General features: G+C 49.3%; 2 protein-coding genes across 3 annotated transcripts; both read left to right on the forward strand.

Moving 5' to 3' along the window:
* The first annotated feature begins 1,918 nt into the window (after window positions 1-1,918).
* On the forward strand, window positions 1,919-12,816 carry ERMAP (erythroblast membrane associated protein (Scianna blood group)). The gene is made up of 11 exons (XM_077752025.1): window positions 1,919-2,040; window positions 2,261-2,599; window positions 2,878-3,156; window positions 5,363-5,479; window positions 6,015-6,047; window positions 7,058-7,090; window positions 8,917-8,937; window positions 9,735-9,755; window positions 9,854-9,880; window positions 9,973-9,999; window positions 12,070-12,816. Exons 1-11 carry the CDS (start codon window positions 1,956-1,958, stop codon window positions 12,792-12,794), a joined length of 1,707 nt encoding a protein of 568 aa, XP_077608151.1. The 5' UTR covers window positions 1,919-1,955; the 3' UTR covers window positions 12,795-12,816.
* A 2,839-nt stretch (window positions 12,817-15,655) lies between these two features.
* ZNF691 (zinc finger protein 691) lies at window positions 15,656-22,224 on the forward strand. 2 transcript variants are annotated; one of them, XM_077752194.1, is made up of 2 exons: window positions 15,656-15,716; window positions 20,742-22,224. In XM_077752194.1, exon 2 carries the CDS (start codon window positions 20,751-20,753, stop codon window positions 21,609-21,611), a length of 861 nt encoding a protein of 286 aa, XP_077608320.1. In that variant the 5' UTR covers window positions 15,656-15,716; window positions 20,742-20,750; the 3' UTR covers window positions 21,612-22,224. The 2 variants fall into 2 exon arrangements, with proteins under 2 accessions (XP_077608320.1, XP_077608319.1); XM_077752193.1 differs by having other exon boundaries at window positions 15,676-15,716; window positions 20,422-22,224.
* Window positions 22,225-24,012: the final 1,788 nt, after the last annotated feature.

Raw genomic sequence — 24,012 nt, forward strand, 5'->3', positions numbered from 1 at the left:
AATGTTTAATGTTTTGTTTATTTCTGAGAGAGAGAGAGACAGCGTGAGCAGGGGAGGGTCACAGAGAGAGGGAGATACAGAATCCCAAACAGGCTCCAGGCTCTGAGCTGGCTGTCAGCACAGAGCCCGACACGGGGCTTGAACCCACGAACTGCGAGATTATGACCTGAGCCAGACACTCAACTGACTGAGCTATCCAGGTGCCCCTAAAAAATTTTTTTTAATGTTTATTTTTTTGAGAGAGACAGACAGAACACGAGCAGGGGAGAGGCAGAGAGGGAGGGAGACACAGAATCTGAAGCAAGCTCCACACTCTGAGCTGTCAGCACAGAGCCCGATGTGGGGCCCAAACTCACAAGCTGTGAGATCATGACCCAATGCTTAACTGATTGAGCTACCCAGGCGCCCCTAGAGCCCATTCTCTTAATCACTAATAAACTATCTGAAGCTAGGAAGATGGGGCTATGGGGGTCTCATTTGATTTCCAGCAGCCATCGTTCAGCTTGGAGCTCTGTGTCACTCCGGGCATGTCTACCCAAGGGGTGTTACAAAAGCACCTTCTAGTTGAGGGTTTGGGGGCTTGGGGCAACTCCAGGGGATCCTGGGCCCTGCCTACTTCCACCTTTGATGATAATTGACAAGGCAGAGAGCTTTTCTCCTTTCGGTAACTTCTCTTGTTCAGTTTCTGAGTAGCTGGTAACCTGTGGGAAAGTGGGTTGTATAGAGGGGGGGAAAAGGCCCTGATTGTCATCCTAACCTCACTGTGTCCTAGTGCTGTGTTGCCATTTGCAACCCTAAGGGATTAGAGGTGGGTATTTCATGCATCGTGATTGAAAAACAAAAACAAAACAAGCACAGCCCTGAAGCAGTGTGCTATTCATCACGAGAGAAGCAGAACTGGAAATTTGTTCTAAGCTTAAGTCCATCTTCAGTTTCTCAGCTTCCCTTTGACGGCCCCACCTCCTCCAAGTCCCATTTTGCCCTATTCCAAGACCTTCAGGGACCTGGCCTGAGGACTGCTACAAAAACCCTCCTCTTTAGAAAGGATTTGAAATCTTGGCAGAGAATTCAAGAGACATTATTGCTTCCTAGAGTGTTTTTTACATTTAAGCTTCAGCCCCAGTTGTGGCCTGAAAAGATTTGGCTCTTGCTAAAGGACTTTCAGGCAGTAGCAAGTAGGTGGGGAGAGTTTTATAGTAGCGAATCCTCTAGGGTGTCCTTGTGGTTAATGCACATGGTGATTTAGTAATAACAACGACAGCACTTTTATTGGGTGCTTTTTCTGCCCGGCATTTGCGGCAAGTGCTTCCCATGCGTTATCTCCTTGCGTCTGGGAAGAAGCTTCCCCTTTTATAGATTAAGCACTGGAGGCCCACAGATATTAAACAATATTCTCAGGGACACGGAGCTAGTGCATGAATGGAGCTAAGACTTGAATCCATTGTGGATGGAAGGGTAACTGTGGAAGGGCCAGCGCCAGGGCCTCGCCAAGCCTGGCTTGAGACACTAAATGCTAGCAGAAGCCAGTGTTCTGGCGTGCACCTGGTTAGTTCTAGGTGTGAGTTCTTGCTTCTCCAGACCCCTCCCCATGCCTTCGAAATCACACCCAGTGTCTCAGCCTCCCTGTCACCATGGCCCTCAGTCACGGCGTTTGTGGACAACCACGACGCCAGCCTCCATGTCGAGCACTTACCTCCTCCAGTCCTCACAATAATCCTGCAACGAGGCGGTTACTATACCCATTTTAAAGATGGAGAAACGGAGCCTCAGTCACAGGCTACTCAGAGAAGTTAAGCCACAGGTGTCCATGGAGGTAAGTGTCAGAGCTGCGCCGTGGGCTTGCAGAGTGCCTGCTGTGCGGCCTGCACCTGCGCCCACCGCCTCCATGCCCCCCTTCCCACATCAAGCTCACCAGCCCTTTCCGGTGTCTCCCTGCGTCCGGCCTCCTAGTTCGGATGGAGATGGCAAGTTCCCCGGGCGCCTGGCTCGCCGGCTGCCTCGTGGCATTCGTCTTCCTCCGCCTGCCCGAGCGTGCGTCAGGTAGGAGCTGGTGAACCTCTTTCCGCGCCCGGGACGGCTGCGGAAGGCGCCCCGGGCACAAGGGCGCCTTATTTCTTCGCGCTCGGTTCTCCCCCGAGTCTGCCCCCGGGCCCTTCCCAGGCCCCGCCCTGCCCCAGGACGGCCCCTTCTCCCCCGGCACAGCTCGAGCGCTCCCGTCGCTCCCAGACGCCCTAGTCCCTTTTTTGTCCGCACCGCACAGGGGACGCCGGCCACTCCCCCCTGGCCCCGCTAGGGGGCACAGCCGAGCTGCTCTGCCCGCTCGCCCTGTGGCCGGTCACCGTGCCCACCGCGGTGACGTGGCTGCGGTCCCCGCACCCGGACGGCTCCCAGGCCGTGCACGTGTTCCGGGACGGGAAGGAGCGGGAGGAAGGCGTGATGCCGGAGTACAAGGGGCGCACGGCCATGCGGAGGGACGCCCGAGAGGGGAGCGTCAGCCTGGAGATCCGCCGGGTCCGGCTGGAGGACCGAGGGCAGTACCGGTGCCGCGTCCAGATCGGAAACCTGACTCGAGAGGGCACCGTGACCCTGCAGGTGGCAGGTTAGTCATTGTCAGAGGGGGACGGGGTGCCCCCAAGATCTGAATCGTGGGATGCAGTGACCCTAGGGGCGGACTGGAGAAGGTATGAGGATGAAGCCGGAGACCGTCTCACCCCATTGGGAGGAGGATGGGGGTGGGGAGAGGGCAGGCAGGCCAGTGCCACGAGCGCCCCTGCTGCCCCCCCCGCCCCCCACGCCGGAGGCTGTGGGAAGCGGGAGAGGCCCCCGCGGGGACCGCGCCCCCACTGCCAGGCGTCTCTGCTCCCCGGCCCACTCCAGTTCTAGGCTCCGACCCTTACATCCACGTGAGGGGCTACGACGCGGGATGGATCCAGCTGGTGTGCAGGTCGGCGGGATGGTTCCCGAAGCCTTGGGCCGAGTGGAGAGACCCTCAGGGCAGGGTGCTTCTATCCCTGTCCGAGGCCCATGCCCTGGAGGCCGGGCTCTTCCGGACAGCAGTGTCCAGCAGGGTCAGGGACAGCGCGCTGGGGAATGTGTCCTGCACCTTCCGCAACGCGGCCCTTGGCCAGGAGAAGACGGCGGCCATGCTCATAGCAGGTAAAAGCTGGGGCAGTAAACGGGCTTCAAGCCCTTGGTGAAAACTCCTTACCTTGGAGGAAACCTTATAAAGAGTTTCAAATTTAAAAAAATTTTAAAAGAGTAAAATGTTTGCAGTAGAAAANTTCGCTTAGGTCATGATCTCACGGTTCGCGGGTTCGAGCCCCGCGTCGGGCTCTGTGCTGGCTGCCAGCTCAGAGCCCGGAGCCTGTTTCAATCTGTGACTCCCTCTCCCTCTGACCCTCCCCTGCTCACGCTGTCTCTCTCTCTCCTAGAAATAAATAAAACATTTAAAAAATAGTCAAAATAATAATAATAAATACTTATTTATTTTGAGAGCGAGATAGCACAAGCAGGAGGAGGGGGAGAGGGAGAGGAGAGAGAGAAACCCAAGCGGACTCCGTGTCGTCAGTGCAGAGCCTGATGTGGGGCTTGATCCCAGCAACGATGACATCAGGACCTGAGTGTAGATCAAGAACCCAGTTCTTAAGGGACTGAGCCACCCCGGGGGCTCTGGGGCATTTCTTTCAAGACTTTCTTGTATGTGTGTGTCTCTGAGCATGCGTGTGTTTGCACGTACCTAGTCTTCTGCCTCGTGCTTCTTCCTTTCCACTTCTAATGCCATGAGCATTTCCTGCCCATGGCCTTAAGTAGTTCTCTGCAACATGATTTTTATGGGCTACCTAGTACCTCATTGTGTGGTTATAGCTTCATAAAATTAACCAAAGCCCTAATTCTGGACATCTGGATGGTTTCCAGTTTTTCCTCCTATTATAATGAATGGTGCAGTGAACATCCTTGCACATATTTTGGGAAGTGACTCGGATTATTTTCTTAGAATGTGTTTCTAGAAGTAGAATTGAGGGGCCAAAGGGGTAGAACTTTTTAAAGACCCTTGCAATAGGGAGGCCATGTGGCAGAGCAGAGTGGTTTTAGAGCCAAGAAAGATAGACTGTGGCCTGGGGTCCCAGGTAAGAAAGGGTCATGACCTCTGCGCACTCCCTTCTCTTACTACTGCCACTGCCCCTCACTGAGTGCTAAGTGCTTTACCTGCCTGATCCCTTTATTTAAACAAAAATTTTTAATGTTTATTTATTTTTGAGAGAGAGTGTGTGTGTGTGTGTGTGTGTGCGCGCGCGCGCAAGCTGGGAAGGGGCAGAGAGAGAGAGGGAGACACAGAATCCGAAGCAGGCTCCAGGCTCTGAGCTGTCAGCACAGAGCCCGATGCAGGGCTCAAACTCACAAACCACAAGATCATGACTTGAGCTGAAGTCGGAGGCTTAACCTACTGAGCCACCCAGGTGCCCCTATTTATTTATTTTAAAAATAAATAAATAGCAGAGAGCAGGGGAGGGGCAGAGAAAGAGGAGAGAGGGAATCCCAAGCAGGCTCTGCGCTGTCAGCACAGAGCTCAATGTGGGGCTCAAACTCAGGAACTGTGAGATCATGACCTGAGCTGAAACCAAGAGTTGGATGCTTAACCAACTGAGCCACGCAGGCGCCCTATGACCCTTTTAAATCTCCCAACAACCCAATGGGACAAGGATTATTTATTATCTCTAATTTATAGGTGGTAAGCCAGGCCTGGGGAGGCTCAGTCTCTCACGCAGGGTCACACAGTGTTGAGTGAGGTCTCGCATCCAGCCGAGGCTCTCCGCGACTGGTCACGGAGCCTCTTCTGCTCTTTTCTTCTTCTTTCCTTTCTCCTTTCTTCCCTCCTAGGCCTTAGGTCTGCTGCTGTAACACCCCAGAAATTGTTCTGCCCCTGCTTCTAGGGCTCAGGGTGAAGATGTCACTGACTGTTGTTTCACTTGATGGGGAGGCAGGTGGGTGCTCATGAGAAGACTGGAGATGCCCCCTGAGGAAGCGCTTCCTATCCTCCAAAGTCCCCAGATAATGGTTTCATAGAGGGCAGCACGAGGTTGTGGTTGAAGGGCTGAGTTTAACCCACTGTCTTCAGGCAGGAGCATCAACAGCACTCCTAAGGGACGAGCATCTTACTTTAAAGTCATCCCTGGGTTGTCCAGGGCTGGAGTTACTGAGAAAAGCAAAGACACTCGCCAGTCTAGGCTGGAGGTCTCTCCTGAGAGTTGATGGAGACGCATGGGATGTGCCTGAGCCGCCTCCCATCTGAAGCGGGGCTCTTTGCATAGGAGGGGCTGTCTGAGGGCTCTTTGAGGGTGGTCATTGGCGATTTCTGTTTCAGCCCCGTCCCCGGGGAAGATCTCCTCCTCTGCGATGGCACTTGCTGTGACCCTGCCTTTCCTGGGGCTCCTCATCATGGTGGGCATTTTCCTCATTTGGAAGGAAAAAAGATCAAAAGGTAACTAAGTGGTAAGGGAGTCCTGGCTGGGACTGAGGCTTCTCTAGGAAATGGCTCGAGGAAGTGGGCATGGACGTGAGTTATCCCTAGGTTGCAGACCCTGCAAATTGGCTGAGAGAAAACTGGTAGAGCCATGCTGGGGGACTCACATTGCAGACAAGGTCAGAGAAACTGCAGAAAACTCCCGGGCAGAGCTGTGAATTCTCATCTTCTGATAAGTTAGGAAAAGATTGATCATACCATTCTCCTAATTAATTAAGAAATGCAGTTCTGTCCATTAGATAAAACCCCCATGAATGTGGTTGAGTTCCACAGGATCTCAGGGTTGCAAAGGATCCTGAAAGTCGCATAATCCAATGCTCCTTTCCCTATCTGATGGTTTGAAGATTCTCTAAGCCTTTCCAATAGTTACACACCCACAGGGACAAGGAGCAAAGTCCTACTCAGGCAGCTTGCGTGGGCCATCTTTGGACAACCCAGGCTACTAGAAAAACTGCTTCCTTTAGCTGAGCTGACACATCTTTCTTTCTTCTAGAGAAGCTTCTCTATGAACAGGTGGTGGAGGTAGGTAAGTGTCCTGAGCTGGGTGGGGACGTTCCTGTGTTTGGCTGGTTTTGTGCTCCCAGTGATCACTGATTTACATTGTGCACCTGAAAATCCCAACATCTGATGTCCTGGTGGCAGGGGTGGTGGCGGCTCTATACCTGCCATTTCCAGTTTTTGCAGACTCCTACTTGTCATAGCTTGCCTTCCAGTGTGTGGTTTTTGTGTGTGAACTCATTGCTTGATCTTATTTTACTCTGTGGGAGTCTTGAAGGTCTAATGTGGGGGAAGATTTTATTCATTCAACAAGCAATTAGTAATTGTCTACTAAGCACCCCAGACTATACTAGATGCTGGGGACACAGTGGTGAGTAAGAGCAGACACAGTCTGTGCCTTCTTGGAGCGTTCAGTCCAGTTAGGGAAGCATACGTGAGTGAAATAATTATAAAAATAAATGTGCACAGGTGCCACGAGAGGAAGTTCTAAGGGCTATAAAGACTGTAACCAGGAGGAACTAACCAAGCTTCAGGGACAGGAGAGGAGTCCCCAGAGGAAGTGATGTTTGATCTGGAGGACAGGCAGGCTTGAGGGAAGAGGGAATAGAAAGCCATCTGCAGCAGAAGGAATGAGGCGGGAAAGAAACACAGTGCAGAAATGATGCCAAAGGTAACAGCGGATGAGGCCAAGGAGTTAGCAGAGGTCAGCCCAGGTGACACCTTGTAGATCACGTGAAGGGTTTTGGTCTTTCTTCTCAGAGCAATGGTAGAGCAGTGAACAGGATAATCTTAACCAGCATTGTGCTTCCAGAAGCTCTCTCCAGCTGCGGTGTTGAGAAGGGACCAGAGGGAGGAATGGGACAGGATGTGGGGGCAATTTGGGGGGGCACCATTTCTATTACCCAGATGAGAGATGGTGAGGGCCTGGGTCAGGGATGTGGAGGTGGAGTCAGGGAGGTTCAAGGGCAGGTGAACTCAATAGGCAGTGGGGACCTTCGAAGTAATGTCACAGAATCTCATTTACTTTTCTTCCTCTAGAAAATCTTCTCTCAGACCACGCAAAAGAAAAAGGTAATTATATGTATAGAAAAAAGAGTAGGGAACAAATAACAAAGAACGTATTCTTTCTACTTATACGTGAATGCTGACAGTCTATGATGCATACTTTATACACACACACACACACACACACACACACACACACACACAATCTTCCATTAATATTATTGGAATTTACTTTCCAATATCAAGGGGCTATAGAGCTGTGGCCATGGTGAGGGGGTGCACTTGGTCAGAATTCATGGGTCTGGATTGGCCTGAGCTCCCTTCACCAGCCTTTCTGTCAATCACCAAAAAAGCAGGTGTATTTACTATGTAAAAAGGTATTATTATGGTCATATGGGGTGTATGAAAATCTCAAGAATCCATACAACTTCTGCACTGAGAGAGGCAGTATGATATGACGGACGGGTCATGCGCTCTGGAGTCAGCGGCTAGTTCAGTGAGACCTGGCTCAGATCACTGCTCTGCCATTCGCTGGCCTTAGACAAGGCACTTTACTGCTCTGAGCTTCAGTTTTCTCGTCTGTAAAATGGGAACGGTGAGTCCCCTCACCTGATTGTTTTCAGGACTAAAATAGAGAACTTAAAAAAAAAAAAGTTCTTATTACAAAGCCTGGTACTCCTTTTCTTCCTGCCATTTCGTCTTCATTAACTGAGTGCTCTGGGCCACTGAGGATAGAAGTTAGGCACTCAGGGTACAAACAAACAGAGGCTCTGCCCTTAAGGTCCCACTGGGAAGACAAGTCACTGGACTAGAAATGGCTCCATATGCACTGATTTCAGCATCTCCTCTCCTCCCTGCTTACATCTCCTCCAGGGCAGTGGAAGTGTGTGTGTGTGAACAACTCGGGGATGCTTTGGCCACTCTGTTCAAGGGCGGAAGGAACGGTGGTGTAGTGGGGCCACTACAATCTGACCTCTGATTGGGAGTCAGACAGATGTGGGTTGGAATCCTGCCTTCTCAGCCACTTAGCCTGGGCAAATTTCCACATCCCTCTGAGCCTCAGACCACTACTCTATACAATGGGGATACTAATTATAAACACCTCGCATTGTTGAGGGGATTCAGTGCCCACCTTGTTATAAGAACAAAACACAGTAAATGGAGACTATGAGTAGTGGGAATAGTAAAAATAAACCATACGCTCCTTGGGAGCCATATCGTATTCAGTTTCGCTGCTCAAGTGCCTAACGCCTAACACATGCCCAGCCTAAGGGCACAGGCCTGGCCGTGAACTCAAACATATAACCGTTCTCTGGCAAGGCCAGCGCTAGGAGAAAATGTGGGCTGGATGGCGCCTCCAGAAAAGCCACCAGTATAGTAGTCCCCGGGAGCTTCCCCAAACCTGGGATCTCCAAATTTATCAATCTCTCTGCAGTTCTTCAGGGAAGTTACTTTGGAGAATGATAGAGCCATTACCATGGAGAATGACAGAACCACGCCAACAAGCCAATGCTGGGGCTCCCATTTGTCACCATAGCTATTATACACAGTAGGTTATAGAAAGGGAGCAAGGGACACACTTGTGTACCCACGTGGTTATAAGCATACAGAAACACTCATACAGAAAGAGAAAAGGAGCCAGACCAAAAGGGAGGGAAGAGAAAAGAGAAACCAAAGGTCTGGGCAGCCTGGGGTCATTGGGAAAGTGGCGCCACTCAGGTTCTCCCGTCAGAGCTTTGAGAGATGTGACTGGACTAGGGGCTGACAAGAAGGTCATCCCCCCCTCCACTGTAGGGTATGGAGCGATGAGCATTCGTGCATCCTGGGAATAAAATGGCCATATCTATTCACTTGTGCCTTTTTCTGTTTGTTTGTTTTGTTCGTTTTTTTAGGAAGGCTCCATAAAGTGCTCAGTAAGTTCCGTTCCTCACCTGTGGCACAGACCTCCTTCTGCTGACATCTTTGCTTTAGGATGAGTGTCTCAGTTTCACTCGGGGCAGAAGAGGAGGGCAAGGGTACTTGAGGCCATGCGGGCTGGGGATATACTGGCTCCCACAGTTCTCTGTTCTCTCAACTATTCCCTGTTCCCCTTTCCCACATCACTGTTATCCAGTCTCTATGCGGGAAGCATTTCACCAGGAAGAGCTGTACCTCCCATAGGGGAAGCCGCCTGGAAGGCCCCCTTTATCACCTACGGGTGACATTCCTTTAGGGGGGGATCCAAAGCGTGTGCATCCTCATTACAGTGATTACGTGGAGTGGTGTTTCTCCACCACTTCGTGTATGAGAACCTCTTTATAACAAAAAAAGTCTTCAGACACGTGACGTGTCTATTTTATTTTACACTGAGAAAACATACAGAAGAAAATCTAGTGGAAATTCAAGGATAGTTTTAAGTGAATTATATTTTATGCTTCTCCTATAACATCTACAAATGTTTATGTTGTCGTGACCTATATGTAGAAGATGTGCTATTACTCGGTCGGCCGGGAAGTTCTGGGGGCCGCAGGAATTTGTTGACCCTCTAGGGTGTCTCTGGGGCTCGCTGGCCCACGGCGGGGAGCCCCAGCTCTTGCCAGCCCCGTTGTCGCGGGGAAGCTGCACATTGCTCCCCAGGATCTCATGTGGGGATGTGGTTGGGAGGGGATTGCAGCATTCTGGGCATGTAGACGCCCTTGTTCTGATTGGTCCAACTGTTTTTATTCTTTAGAGCAGCTCCGGAGTGAACTGAGTAAGTGTCCCATGTTCTTATAACTCCCGTATCGCCTTATCTCCTGTGGATTCTGTGTTTCCAGAGATAGCTCACCCCCTTGTTTCTTCTTTTATCAGAGCTGAAAAGAGCTGCAGCGAACTCAGGTAGGTACACTTTCCCTCCACTTGACCCCCAAGCCCCAAGAGTTCTCCATTTTTCTGTCCTTAAACTCAAGCAACCCCTTTACATCTTCCAGGCTGGAGGAGGGCCCGGCTGCACTTTGGTAAGTCGCACCAGCCAAGTCATCCACATTTCAGAGCCCATTGCTCTGGTCCTGTGGAATTCAGGCTGTCCCTTAAGACTGTAAAATTGAATCTGTTTTTCTGCTGATCGATTTTGAAAAATCTTTGTGATTTTGCAGTTCACGTTTAGATTTAGAAAGTCTCCCCTCTTTTAGAATACTGATAAATATCTGTTTTGATCTTCTTATGAGTTCTCTATGATTTTTGAGATTTATCTTAGTTTGTTGGTTATTCGTATTTCATCTTTGTGACTTGTCTGCTCCTGTCCTATTCTGGTTCCTTTTTTTTTTTTAATGCTTATTTATTTTGAGAGAGAGAGACAGAGTGTAAGCAGGGGAGGGGCAGAAAGAGAGGGAGACACAGAATCTGAAGCAGGCTCCAGGCTCCTCACTGTCAGCACAGAGCCCAATGTGGGGCTCAAACTCACACGAACCATGAGATCGTGACCTGAGCCGAAGTCACGCTTAAATGACTGAGTCACCCAGATGCCCCTGTTCTGGCTACTTTTTGATTTGTGAGGATATTCTTTCTATATAAAGTATAATCGTTCTTTGTCGTATTTTTTCACAAATTATTTTTCTGACTTTTTCATTTCATTTTACTTTCCTCCTAGAATTTTTTTTTTTTTTTTATGTAGGAGCATTTTATTTTTTATGTAGTCAGACTTATTCATCTTGTCCTGTATCATCCCTTCCATGCTTTCAAGTTTGGGATGTCCTTCCTGTCCCACAGCTGGACCAACAGCCAGCCCTCCTGTCTCCTTCCACACCCACATCCTTCTTTCTTGAAGATCAGTTTTCTTGGGGGGGTGGTGACTGAGATTCTCAGAGAAGGGAATGGGTGAGGCAGAAGCTCCAACAATGCAGACTATAGAAAGGTTTCTTTCCTTCTAAAAGATTTGCACATCTCTTTTCATTTTATTCTGAAATAGTTTGCAGGGTTTTTGCTGCTGTTTTAATGAGACCCGTTATTTTCACTGCTTTATAGTCCTTATCAATTTGCCAGCTGCTCATCCCCCTTCTGTTCACGCATCTTCTGCAGGCAGGTCCAATAGAATCGTGAGTTGGCATAAGAGAAGACCAGGTCACCTTGGTTGACACTCCAGGAGCTCACAAACCCTCTGACATTTGAGGTCTGGCTTACTCCCACCACCTTGACTGAGTACAGATTTCATGGACTTACTCTCCAAGAAGAGCCTGTTTTCTGTACTTGGTGAAGGAGGGAGGCTCACTATGACCCTCATAGTCCACAATTTTAAGGAAGAATCCTTCTCTCTGTATTAACATTTAGCAATGGTAATTATAAGCAATAATTTTATTTGATTTTTTAAATGTTTATTTATTTTTGAGAGACAGAGAGAGACAGATCATGAGCAGGGGAGGGGAAGAGAGAGGGAGGCACAGAACTGAAGCAGGCTCTAGGCTCTCAGCTGTCAGCACAGAGCCTGATGTGGGGCTCGAACCCATGAACTGTGAGATCATGACCTGAGCCAAAGTCAGACGCTTAACCTGCTGAGCCACTCAGGTGCCCCATTTTAGCTACCAAAATGAGCATCACACACTCACTGCGTGAACTCGGCACTATCTCATGCATTAGTTCCTCAAATCTGTACAACAGCCCTACTCCCATTTTACGGAGGAAGGACCTAAAGTCGGGAGATAAATAACAAGCCCAAGGTCACATAACCAGCAAGTGACAGAGCTGGGGCATCTTAGCTGGCTACTGGATCTAACATCAAAGCCCATGTTTATTATCATGCATTAGATTCCTTTGGACCATCGAAGACAAAGGCAGTATTTCCTAAGGATTAAGGCAGCTTCACAGACAGATGAAATACTTTTTCCTCTTTCACTTAACACACTGCCAACAGATCTGGGGGACGGGAAGACAGTTTTCTTTGGTTCCAGTACTTGTAGAGGAGGGGGAACCATGAACTCAAATAGACGAAGGACAGTGGTCACAGCCTGGGGATTATCTTTCCCTCCAAAGCTACCCAAAGATCCCCTGAGACCTTGTCTTCCCCAGCCTCACCTGTCAGTGACTCTCTGCAGTGGCAGTGACCCTGGACCCGGACACAGCACATCCCAAACTCATGCTGTCTGAGGACCGGAGACGTGTGAAACTTGGAGACAGAAGGCAGCCTGTGCCTGACGGCCCCCAGAGATTTGACTTTGTCGTCAGCATCCTGGGCGCTGAGTACTTCACATCGGGCTGTCACTACTGGGAGGTGTACGTCGGAGATAAGACCAAGTGGGCCCTGGGGGTGTGTAGTGAGTCTGTGAGCAGGAAGGGCAAGGTCACTGCCACACCTGCCAATGGGCACTGGCTTGTAAGACAGAGTAGTGAGAAGAAGTATGAAGCTCTCACGTCGCCACAGACCATCCTGCGCCTGAAAGAGCCCCCACAGTGTGTGGGGATTTTCCTAGACTATGAAGCCGGAGTCATTTCCTTCTACAATGTGACCAGCACATCCCACATCTTTACTTTTACCCACACTTTCTCTGGCCCCCTTCGCCCTTTCTTTGAGCCTTGCCTTCATGATGGAGGGAAAAATACAGCGCCTCTAATCATCTGCTCGGAACTCCAGAAATCAGAGCCATCAACTGTCCCCAAGCCAGAAGAAAAAAGCCAGGCTAATGGAGACGTGGCCATGAAGGTGGACCCTTCCTTACTCCCCCCACAGGCACCGGAGCTTTTCCCACTCAGGGATATGATCCTGCCCTGGCCCTCTGATGTTGGCTCTGCCCTTCAGGGGCTCAAGGTTCCTTCTTTTTAGGGCTGTGCCTCAGTACCTGCTTCCCTCCAGGTCCAGCACTATGCCCTGCATTTTAGGCTGGTGGCCCAACACCTGATTCTGAAATATTTCATCAGCTTTCCCCAAATCTAGACCTTGTGATTTCTATTCAAACCACCTTCCTCCCATGTCTCAGTTCTATACTCTGTCATTCTTCTGGGGACTTAAAGTTCCCACTGCCCTGGAAGAATTCTTGAAAACCAAATGAACAGTCACATTAAGTTTAGGTGGTGATGGTGAATGTGTGTCACCAACAGACAGGGGTTCTTTACTCGAGGGGTTATTTATAGAGGAACTTTACTCTGCCTCACCCTGCTCTTGACCTCTTAGTCATGAAGTTATGGTGCCCAGTCCCTCACTTCTCTCTTATCCCTGCCAGAATGGCTTTTCTCCTTTTCTCAGGGCAGGCCTCTAGCTCCCAAAGTCATCTTTTTGAAGGTAAATATCTTTTGGGTCACACATTCTTCCCTCTTTCTTCTAGAATAGGGGGTGCATCAGCTAGACAGGTAAAACAGGCCATCCTTTTCTATTTCCTTGATGCTTTTTTTACAACATAGCATCCTGATATCCAGAGCTAATGTACATGTTTTCAAAGCTAACTTGCCTATTGATGATAACCAGGCACAAGAATTTTAAATGTGGTAGCCGTAATCCCAAAAGCCTCAAGGGCACAATCATGAAGCTGGGACACACAGCTTTGAACACAGCAGCCCAGCTATGTGTGACCTTGAAAATATAGCCATGGATGAGTCTGTCTGTTACCCTGGCCCTTCTGAATCTCCTCCTGGGATTTAGAGAGGCCCAGCCAGAAAAGTGGCGGTTTTAACCACCGATGTAGAGCCATTTTTTCCTATAAGACAATCATTCTGGAAGACTTGACTACTTGTATGGCAAACAGCCTCTTAGGTCAGAGAGTATTGGTTTCATATAGGAAGTCAGTAGACCATGTGTGAGGATAAAAGAATAAGCCTCATTTTTTTGGTGTAGATTGCAGATAGAAGCCTACTCACTTTCAAGTCACTCCACACAGGTGATCTGGCCTCTGTGGAGATACTGGCTCTCAGTTTTAAGATGAGCACACAGTCCTACCCAACAGAAACTAGATCTTTCTGTCAGAAGTTCTCTCTGTTGGTGCTTATAATAGGGTCTTCCAGAGAAAAATATATTTGTTATATTTACATGTATAAAGAGATTTATTATAAGGAATTGTCTCACATGATTACGAGGCTGGCACCTCCTAAGATCCATCTACAGGGTTAGTCAGCAAGTCGGAGACCCAGGGGAGCCAATGGTGTAGTTTCAGTTTGAAGGCTGACAGGCTTGAGACCTAGGAAGAATGAATATTTCTGTCTGAGTCTGAAGGTAGGAAAAAAGTGGATGTGCCATGCTGAAGACTGTCAGGCAGGAAGAATTCTCTCGTACTAGGGAGAGGGTCAGCCTTTTGGTTCTATTTAGGCCTTCAACTGCTTGGATGGGGCCCACCCACATTAGGGAGAGCAATGTGCTTCACTCATTCTTCCAATTTAAATGTTAATCTCATCTGAAAACACCCTTACAGAAACAGTCAGAATAATGTTTGACCAAATATATGGGCACCTTGTATCCTGGTCAAGTTGATATATACAGTTAACTATCACAGTGCATGGGTGATATGTTTTGTTTGCTTTTGTACATGAATGAGAAGTTGTGGGGAAAAGCTTTGGACTGGTAACAGAAGAGCACGTCATGGGATTGGTTTTTGAACAACATTGAATTCACCCAAGCAAGCTCTAACCACAGTTAGAAATAAAGCCACAATTTTATTTCTCATCTGCTTTCTCAGTATTTTTATATCAACTTATAAGCAATAAGTATATGTGGGGGATTTATATTTCACTCATTCATATTCAATTTCAAACATACTTCCCTGAATATCCTAATCTAATTCTCATTGTTCACACTGGCTGCACCCAAGAGAATTTACCAGCAGGAAAGAGAACTGACATTGTGGAAACAGAAGTTTTAACTCATTTAATCCTTAAAACAATTCTGTCATGGATTTTGTCATGGGTTTTATGGGGCTGGAAAAGGGTGCTCCACATGCCTAGGTGGTAGAACTGGGATTATAAATCTAGATTATCTAGCTCTGAAGACAATACTCTTTATTTACTCTTTGCACAGAAATACTGTGCAGATAGTGAGAATATTGGACTAGGCTTTTTTTTTTTTTTTAAGTAAAACTTGAAAAAAAAGCCTAATCCTGGATGTACTTTAGAAGCTGTATTGTATGGCAGGTTTACCTATGTAGGACCCAGGAAAAAAATCCCTGCGCAGGAGCATTGGGAGGCCCAGAGGCAGCTCCTTGCACAGGAAACGTTTAGCTTCTCTGACAAACGGATTTGGTTAGTGGGTCTTTAAACTCCCTTCTAGCTCTACAAACCTTTGATTTTAAATTATAAACCTCGAGTGAAGTGCAGAATTCAAGTTTTCACAGGATGTGTATCGGTCCGTCAAGGGTCTCCAATTCAAAGTAGAGAAGAAACTGTGTTCATGATCCCTTGGATGTCATGTTCTATTACTTCCCAGACCGGTGGCTTTTAACGCGTGAGTGTAGAAGGGAATCCGACAACCTTGGAAGGGAACACAGACTCCACTCACTCTGTTCTAAACTTCGCAAATTTCTTCTCCGAGTCTACGCTCTTCTTTAGGACTACAACTCCCAGCAGGCTTTGCGCGAGTCCAAAGCTTATTGGCGAGCTCTCCTGGGTTTCTTGCCTTGCGGCAGCCAGTACAACCAATAGAAATAAAGGATCCTCCTCAGGAACCAATCCTGGAGAGGTAGGGCGGGTCCTCTCTGGGTTCCGGCTCCGGCTCCTCCCCGGCCCACAGAGGCGGCGCTGTCCCTGACCGAGCGGCGGGAGCGAGGTGGGTCCAGGGTGGGCCCGAGGTCGCGGGGGAGGCGGATACGGCTTTGCGGGGAACTCTGAGCATGGCCCCTTCCCTCTCTCCCGGGAGACANGGCCAGGAGGATGGCCTCAGCCCATACCTTCAGGGCCTCCTGTTGGCCTTTCAGTCCAGCCCCACTGGGACTGACCATACTTTTGGGGCCAGCCCGACCCTGTCTTCCACGCCCCCCGCCCAAGCCAGCCAGCTACTCAGAAGCCAGCTCCTGTCCTCTGGGACGCGCGTATCCTTACTCAGCTGTCTCCTCCCCGCTACTCAACAACCCAGCCTCCTGGCCCCCGGCCCCCTGACACCTCTGATTGCACCCTGTGGCTCCTCTCCCCAGATCATCTCCTCGGACCCCCGAGCCCCTATGGCCTTCTCTATCTGACCCGTTATGCAGCTCCCCGGTACAGTTCCCTGTTGTTCAACACCTTATCCCTGGTCTTTCCAAGCTCCTCTCTCCCCTTTACCCTCCCTCTTGATTTGATCCTAAAGACCCCGAACTTTGGCCCTTCAGACCACTTTCCAGCTTAGCCCCTTCCCTCTATCCCAGGCCCTTGACCTTGAGCATCTGTGATTACCAGCCCCATCTGCTTGGCTCTTATTTCTTAGCCCTGGCGGCATCTCCACTGCCCCCAGCCTCTCCCACGTACGGCCCTCCCTGTACTTCTGGGCCCCCTAGGAAGCCAAGACTGATGGACCGTTCTCTCCCCCAAATCTTTGAAATGTGACATGAAAGTGTATCTGTACTTTACATGTCACTGTGTTCTTAGTAGATAGTGGTCTTCCCATCTCTCTGTAAGTCCCAGTCTTGCTCACCTGTCCTGCAAGTCCTAGTTCGGATGCCTCCTTTTCCATGCAGCTGCTCATCCCTGATCTCTTCAGGGAGATGCGGCCGTGTCATCTGAACTCCCGAAGTGCCATGGCACTGTTCTCACTCCTTCCTCTTCCCCTTCCCTTCCCACCCTCCCACTCCCCACCNTTTGGAGTGATGGGCATAGGTCCCAGTTCTGCCATTCACTTGCTGTGTGCTGTAGGGCTAGTTACAATTTCTCTGCACCTCAGTTTCCTCATCTCTAAGATAAGTTATGTAAATGAAATGCCATGATTTGTACATAGTGTTCAGCCCAGGGCCTAGCATTAGTATCAGCTTAAAAAATGTTAACTACTATTTTTGGTTCCTGTATAATGTGCCAGGTGCTGTGCGAGGCATTGAGGAGCAGTACAAAGGTGACTGAGGCACAGTTCCTGTCCCCCTAGAACTTAACCTTCTATACCATCTGACAGTTTCTGGAGTTCATGTCCTATTTCCCTGCCCTATGCTGTAAACTGAGGGTAGGAACCATAATCCTAAATCTTTGCTCTTCTTTTGATCTGAGCTTGGTATATTATAAGTGCTAAGATAGCAGAATTGGAAGTGAGAGGGGGCCATGTCACCTCCTGCGTAGACAGAGGTGCTAGAGCCTTAGGTAGGGTGGGCAGGGCTGGGGGATTGAATTGAGGTCACATCCACTCACTCATACATTCAAAAAACATTTGAGCACTATCTCGTGCTGAAGAGAGATTGCCAAAATGACCTAGTCCCTGCTCTCCATTTACTTATAAACTGCTAGTGAAGACAGATATGTTAAAAGATAATTGCAAATCACTGTAAAAAGCAGCTACATACAAGACTTTGTGGTTGCATAAAGGTGGAAGTGGGCAGGAATCAGAGATTGCTGAGGAACAGAGGGTGAGACAGACACAAGTTAAGCATGAAATGGGTTCTGGAGACAGGCCTGGCCTTTACCCAGCTCATTCAACAAATATTTATTAAGGGCCTACTAGATATGACTGTCACTACTTTAGGAACAAAGACCCTGACTTCTGTTTTAGCAGGCGGAGGCAGACACTAAATCACAGACATAATAAATAGATAGAATGTTCGCAGGTGAGAAGTGCTGTGGGGCAGGGGGACAGGAATGTGGGGACAGGGTTGTAAGTTTTAAAAGGATTGTCATGGGGCACCTGGGTGGCTCAGTCGGTTAAGCATCTGACTTCGGCTCAGGTCAGGATCTCATGGTTCATGGGTTGGAGCCCCATGTCGGGCTCTGTGCTGACAGCTCAGAGCCTGGAGCCTGCTTTGGATTCTGTGTCTGCTTCTCTGCCCCTGTCCTGCTCACATTCTGTCTCTCTCTCTCAAAAATGAATAAACATTAAACAAAATTTAAAATAAAATGGAATAAGAGGATTATCAGGAAACAGTGAATAAGTGTCAAGGAATAAATTGTTTCCAATGTTTACTTGCATTTTTGAAAGTGAAGCAAGCCTCCTTCACCTCACTTATGTAGGTCCTTCAAGAAACACTGTCTAAAAAAAATCATAATAACACTGTCTAACAGGGGTTGGGAAACTATAGTTCAGCTCCTTTTGTCTTAAATAAACTTTCATTCATTTAGGAATGAAACTCATTCATTTATGTATTGTCTATGGCTGCTTTTATGATACAACAGCAGAGTTGAGTAGTTGCCACAGAGATCCTATGGCCCTAAATATTTACTGTCTGGCCCCTTCCAGAAAAATCCACTCAAAGATTTGAGGCTCTGTCATATTTCACATTTTAGATTATATAGTCTTGTACCATTTTTTTCCTCGTACCATTTTTTAATAAAAAACATTTTTTTTCTTTCCTAACAAACTCACATAAGGGATCTTTTTCATTCTTGTGTCCTCTGCAGGGCCAGGACACAGTCTCCTCATAAGTCCCATGAGGGACAAGGTCTTTGTTTTTCTAATGTGACCCAAATTCCTAAAGTAGCAACAGTCATATCTAGTAGGTCCTTAATATATATTTGTTGAAGGGATTGAGCAAAGGCCAGGCCTGTCTCGAGCCAATTGTCCTCGACCATGGCGATGGTGGCTGTCATCTGCTGCCGTGCAGCATGCTGAGTGTGCCGTAGGCGTCTCCTCTGATACAGGCCCTGCGGGACAGGCGGCGTCACCGAGTTAGTGATGTAGGAGTTGGGGCTCCCAGTGCTTGAGTGATTTACACTGTTCTGTACTGTGTGCCACCATCGGGATGCGACCCTGAATATAGTCAGTGCCCCTTCCACTACGGCTATTGGCTGATGTATGTTCCAGAAGTACTCGCAGACTGGAAGGAACCCTCGGTCTGTCATTTTCTACCATGGCTGTCCTGCCAGTCTTGCTTCCTGCCCTCATCCCTTGCTTGTGTCCGTCCGCAGTATCTCCGCCGGCCCACTGGGCCTTCTGAAGTGCTGTATTGCTTGGGGACCGGGGGAAGCACCATGCTCGGCAGAAGTACTTGGTCCCTTAGCCCGTCCTGGGCTGTAGGAATTGAGAGGAGTCTGTAGCCCAGCACGCACTTACTGCTGTTTGCATAAGTTGGTGCTGTGGGGAATGTGTTCGTGTCTGTTTGTCTTGTTTTTTTGCTTTAACTTTTTAAAAATTTTTATTATTTTTAAAGTTTACTTATTTATTTTGAGAGAGACAGAGAGAGCACAAGCGGGGGAGGCGCAGAGAGAAGGAGAGACAGTATCCCAAGCAGGCTCTGCACCATCAGCACAGAACCTGATGCGGGGCTTGAACTCACGAACTGTGAGATCATGACCTGAGCTGAGATGGAGTCAGACAGCTGCGCCACCTAGGTGCCCCAATGTCTGTGTGTCTTTGTACATGGTATGTGAGTATGTGTGCTTTTGTGTCGTGTGACAGTATAGCTGCATTTGTGATTGTGTAGCCATGCACGTGGCTACATGTTTGGGAGGGCTGTGTATGTATGTGGGATGTATGTGGCTGTATGTGGCTATATGTGGTATGCAGGTGTGTGATATGTGTATATTGTGTAAGAATGTGGTTGAGTGTGTCTGGTATGTGAGTATGGCTGTGTGTGTGTGGCCTGTGTATGGTGTGGGAGAGAGGAAGTGGGCACTGACCAATCAGAGCACACACAGCCCAGGCTCTGTACCTCTTGAAGGGCCCAGATGTTAACCCTTAGCTGCTAGGTTAGGGTGAGGTCCAGCGAAGGGAAGGGTGGCAGAATGTTTAAGAGGATTCATGGCTGGGCCTTATAATTTTTTTTAATGTTTATTTATTTTAGAGAGAGGGACAGAGAGAGCGTGAACGAGGGAAGGGCAGAGAGAGAGGGAGACACAGAATCCGAAGCAGGCTCCAGGCTCTGAGCTGTCAGCACAGAGCCCGATGTGGGGCTGGAACCCACGAACTGCGAGATCATGACCTGAGCTGAAGTCGGACGCTCAACCGACTGAGCCACCCAGGCGCCCCGGGCTGGGCCTTATCAACAGCTAGGAGAGCCTCAAGAATGAGAGGTTCTTTTCTGTTCGTTCTGAAAGCAGGCAAATGGAAACTTTTCAGGAAGGTTTTTCAAAAGAGATCAAACATAGCTTAGGAAAATGGAATCTTACCCAAATGGGAGATCCTTTACTCGTACATGAATTATAGTCTAGACTGTCATTGTTTAGTGATACTGAGAAAAGTGACATTATTTGCCTTGCACAAATATCTGTGAGCATGGACACACCGATGCCTCTTTACTCTGATGGACAGCTTTAAACATCTGTAGAACTTTGTTACTTAAAAGTAAGTAAAGACATTGTGTCCAAGTATTCCAGTTAATTGAGGTTATTTCTTTAAAATTCTTTTTTAATGTTTATTCATTTTTTAGAGAGAGAGACAGAGTGCAAGCAGGGGAGGGGCAGAGAGAGAAGGAGACACAGAATCCAAAGCAGGCTCCAAGATCTGAGCTGTCAGCACAGAACCTGATGTGGGGCTCAAACTCACGAACCATGAGATCATGACCTGAGGCCAAGTCAGACGCTTAACCGACTGAGCCACCCAGGCGTCCCATAACTGAGGTTAATTCTAATGGATGGTTCCACGGGGCAAGTGTACACCCCTTTAGCAGAACAGAAGATTCCCTGTGGTCTAGCCTGACCCAAGGAATACCAAGGAATAAAGGTGTTGGCCATCTGTGTTCATTCTCAGGGTTCAGAGATGGGCAGTGAGAAGGAGAAGGAGCGGAGTCCAGAAGGGCACATGCCTGAGGAAGGGGAATGGGGTAAGCCTTGGAGAGTGGAGGACTCGGAGGCTTTTCGGATCCCAGACGGAGAGAAGGAGCATGCGCAAGAGAGCCTGTCCGGAGGTCCACAAGAGATCCATCCAAAAGAGCCGTGGCAGAAAGTCGCCATCCCCGCCGGAGAGCCCGGGGGCCCCGTGATTCATCCAAGGCCTGAGATCGACGAGAAGCCCTTTATATGTGCCCAGTGTGGCAAAACCTTCAATAATACCTCTAACCTGAGAACACACCAGAGGATCCACACTGGCGAGAAGCCGTACAAGTGTTCTGAGTGTGGCAAGAGCTTCTCGAGAAGCTCCAACCGCATCCGGCACGAGCGGATCCACCTGGAGGAGAAGCACTACAAATGTCCCAAGTGTCAGGAGAGCTTTCGGCGGCGCTCTGACCTCACCACGCACCAACAGGATCACCTGGGCAAGCGGCCGTACCGCTGCGACATCTGTGGTAAGAGCTTCGGCCACAGCGCCACGCTGGCGGTACATCATCGGACCCACCTGGAGCCGGCGCCCTACATCTGCTGCGAGTGCGGCAAGAGCTTCAGCAACAGCTCCAGCTTCGGCGTCCACCACCGCACGCACACGGGCGAGAGGCCCTACGAGTGCAGCGAGTGCGGGCGGACCTTCAGCGACATCTCCAACTTTGGAGCACACCAGAGGACCCACAGAGGGGAGAAGCCCTACTGGTGCACTCTGTGCGGCAAGCACTTCTCCCGGAGCTCCAACCTCATCCGCCACCAGAAAACGCACACGGGAGAGCAGGCCGGGAAAGACGCCAGCTGAAGGATGGTGAGGGGGGGAGAGAGAGAGAGAGAGACCCCAGCCTAGCTTAGGAAGATCTGTAGGATCTGCTGCCGCCCCCTTGGCCTCAAGCCCCTCATCCCACTTTGGAGAATGGTTTCCGGTTGCCTCTGGAGCCAGGATCTCCAGGAAGTCCTAAGAAGGGCCCCTTGAGTGAAAATCCTTGCCCTTTCCAAGCCAACTTCTTGCCTTGGAAAGTTGGTGGATCCGGTCTTGGCTTCATCTCCTTGGGATGAAAGACAAGTAGGGTAAGCTTAGCACATGATCGTATCATTAGGGGAATCATCCCCTGGCCTTTGAGGAAGTACCTGTGAGGTGGGCATCGCTGTCTGAAGGGCCTCCGAATTGTGTATGAACTGCTTCGGGCACACTGCAGTGGCTGCCAGTTCCCATCTGCTGGGCCCCACCTGCGCTGGGGGGAGCAGCCTTCCCAACGGAAGGGGCCTCCTTGGCCTAGGGAAGAGGTCTGGCCCTGCCTTAGGAACGAAAGGGAAGCCCTCAGGGAGCCTTGATCTAGGGACCTTCACAATCCCCATGTTTGTGACTTGTCCCCCCACCTCCACCTGCATCTGTTCCCGGAGTGATTCGCAGTAAAACCCTTCAATGAAAAGGACCTGTGTACTTATTTGGGGCATCAAGGAAATGGGAGCTGGGGAGCCAGCCACGCTGCAGCCTCTCTGGAAGGGGGTTGGATTCCAGGAAAGACGGAATGGGTGGCTGCTCGGAAAAGCAGAGGAAAGCAGGCTGAGTCTCCAGGGCCTCTGAGGAGGAAGGCAAGAGGAACCCCCATATGCTGTAGATTCTATAGGCCACGTCACATCTTTGTGTCATTGACATTCCCTCAAGGGAATAAGATGAGGAAACAAGTGAGGAGAAGTGAAGTCAACTGCTGTGAAGTCACAGAGCGGGTATGTGGTGGAGCCAGAGTTCACCCTTGGGCCTCCCTTGATTCTGAACTGATGCTCTTTTCATTACATCCACCTAGTGGCTTCTGAAGGAGGATCCACTTAGGGGGCCAGCCTGGGACGAAGTGAGTCCCCCTGGAGCTAGGGGGGCCTCCTGGTGTGGCCCTCAGTCATTTGCTCTGTGGGAAGTCAGTGCCAAGTGTGAAAACCTTTTCTCCTTTAGATTCTTGATTGACCCTTATTTGCGTCTAGGGAAAGTGATAAGTTTAGGGGAGGGGGGAGGGCTGGGAGGAACCCATGATGAGGGTCTTTGCCTGTCGTAGCAATAGTTTTGTTCCTAAGGCTGGGACAGCTTGGCAGGGGTCCTGTCCCGCCTCCTGCCCTCCTGGTTTAGGCCCGGCTCCACGTGCCAGACTTCCGTGTTTTCTGGCGGCAGTTGAATGTTAACCCAGATTTCCTCCAACAAATCCAGAAGCCCCGTCTCTCCATCTCCTGCCAGTCATGCCCTGCTCTTCCAGACCGAGAGGCCCCCCATTTGTAGCCAAATGCCAGAATGTGATCCTGGCACCGTCTGTGACCTGACCTATCACGTGGGGTCCTACCACCCGCCCAGAGAGGGATGCGCGAGGAGCTCTGTACTCATGCTGAATTCTCATGTAACCCTGGGAAGTCAGAAGTACCCGCATTTGACAGGAGGAGAAACAGGCTGCCAGAAAGTGACTTGCCCAAGACCACATGGCAAGTAAATGGCAGGGGCAGGACTCCACCTACTTTTGCCCAAACCCAAAGCCTGTACTTTTCCCAACTATAAAAGAAGACTTCCCAACTGATTCCCTGACATTTGTAGGACACCACAGTTTACAAAGCACTTTTATTTTTTATTTTTTTTATTAAAAATTGTTTTTAATGTTTATTTTGAGAGAGACAGAGTGCCAGCGGGGGGCGTGGGGGGTGGCGTGGGGTTAGGCAGAGAGAGAGGGAGACACAGAATCCGAAGCTGGCTCCAGGCTCTGAGCTGTCAGCACAGAGCCCGATGCGGGGCTCGAACCCACGAATGGTGAGATCACAACCTGAGCTGAAGTCAGACGCCCAATTGACTGAGCCACCCAGGTGCCCCTACAAAGCACTTTTAAAAAGTTTTTATTTTAATNTACAACAAGGAGTCTGTTTCTTGGTTTGACTCTCTTTCCCCCTCTGCATGTTTGTTTTGTTTCTTAAATTTCACATATGAGTGAGCTCAAATGGTATTTGTTTTTCTCTGATGTATTTCACTTAGAATTATAGTCTCTGGCTCCCTGCATGTCATTGCAGATGGCAAGATTTCATTTTTTTTTTTTCAATGTTTTAAAATTTATTTTTGAGAGAGCACANCCCCTACAAAGCACTTTTAAAAAGTTTTTATTTTAATCACCCAGACTCATCACAAGTGCCCTCCTTAATCCTCATCACTTATGTAACCCCTCCTCCCACCCCCACCT

Source organism: Crocuta crocuta, unplaced genomic scaffold (genome assembly GCF_008692635.1).
Source record: "Crocuta crocuta isolate KB4526 unplaced genomic scaffold, BGI_CrCroc_1.0 scaffold367, whole genome shotgun sequence".
Classification (NCBI taxonomy): Eukaryota; Metazoa; Chordata; class Mammalia; order Carnivora; family Hyaenidae; genus Crocuta; species Crocuta crocuta.

What these genes read in the sequence shown, in the direction of transcription:
- ERMAP (XM_077752025.1), top strand. Translation starts at nt 1,956, where the DNA reads ATGGAGATGGCAAGTTCCCCGGGCGCCTGGCTCGCCGGCTGCCTCGTG. An exon ending in AGACCACGCAAAAGAAAAAG is followed by an intron (nt 7,091 to 8,916) that starts GTAATTATATGT and finishes TCGTTTTTTTAG; the next exon opens with GAAGGCTCCATAAAGTGCTC. An exon ending in GCAGCTCCGGAGTGAACTGA is followed by an intron (nt 9,756 to 9,853) that starts GTAAGTGTCCCA and finishes TTCTTTTATCAG; the next exon opens with AGCTGAAAAGAGCTGCAGCG.
- ZNF691 (XM_077752194.1), top strand. Translation starts at nt 20,751, where the DNA reads ATGGGCAGTGAGAAGGAGAAGGAGCGGAGTCCAGAAGGGCACATGCCT.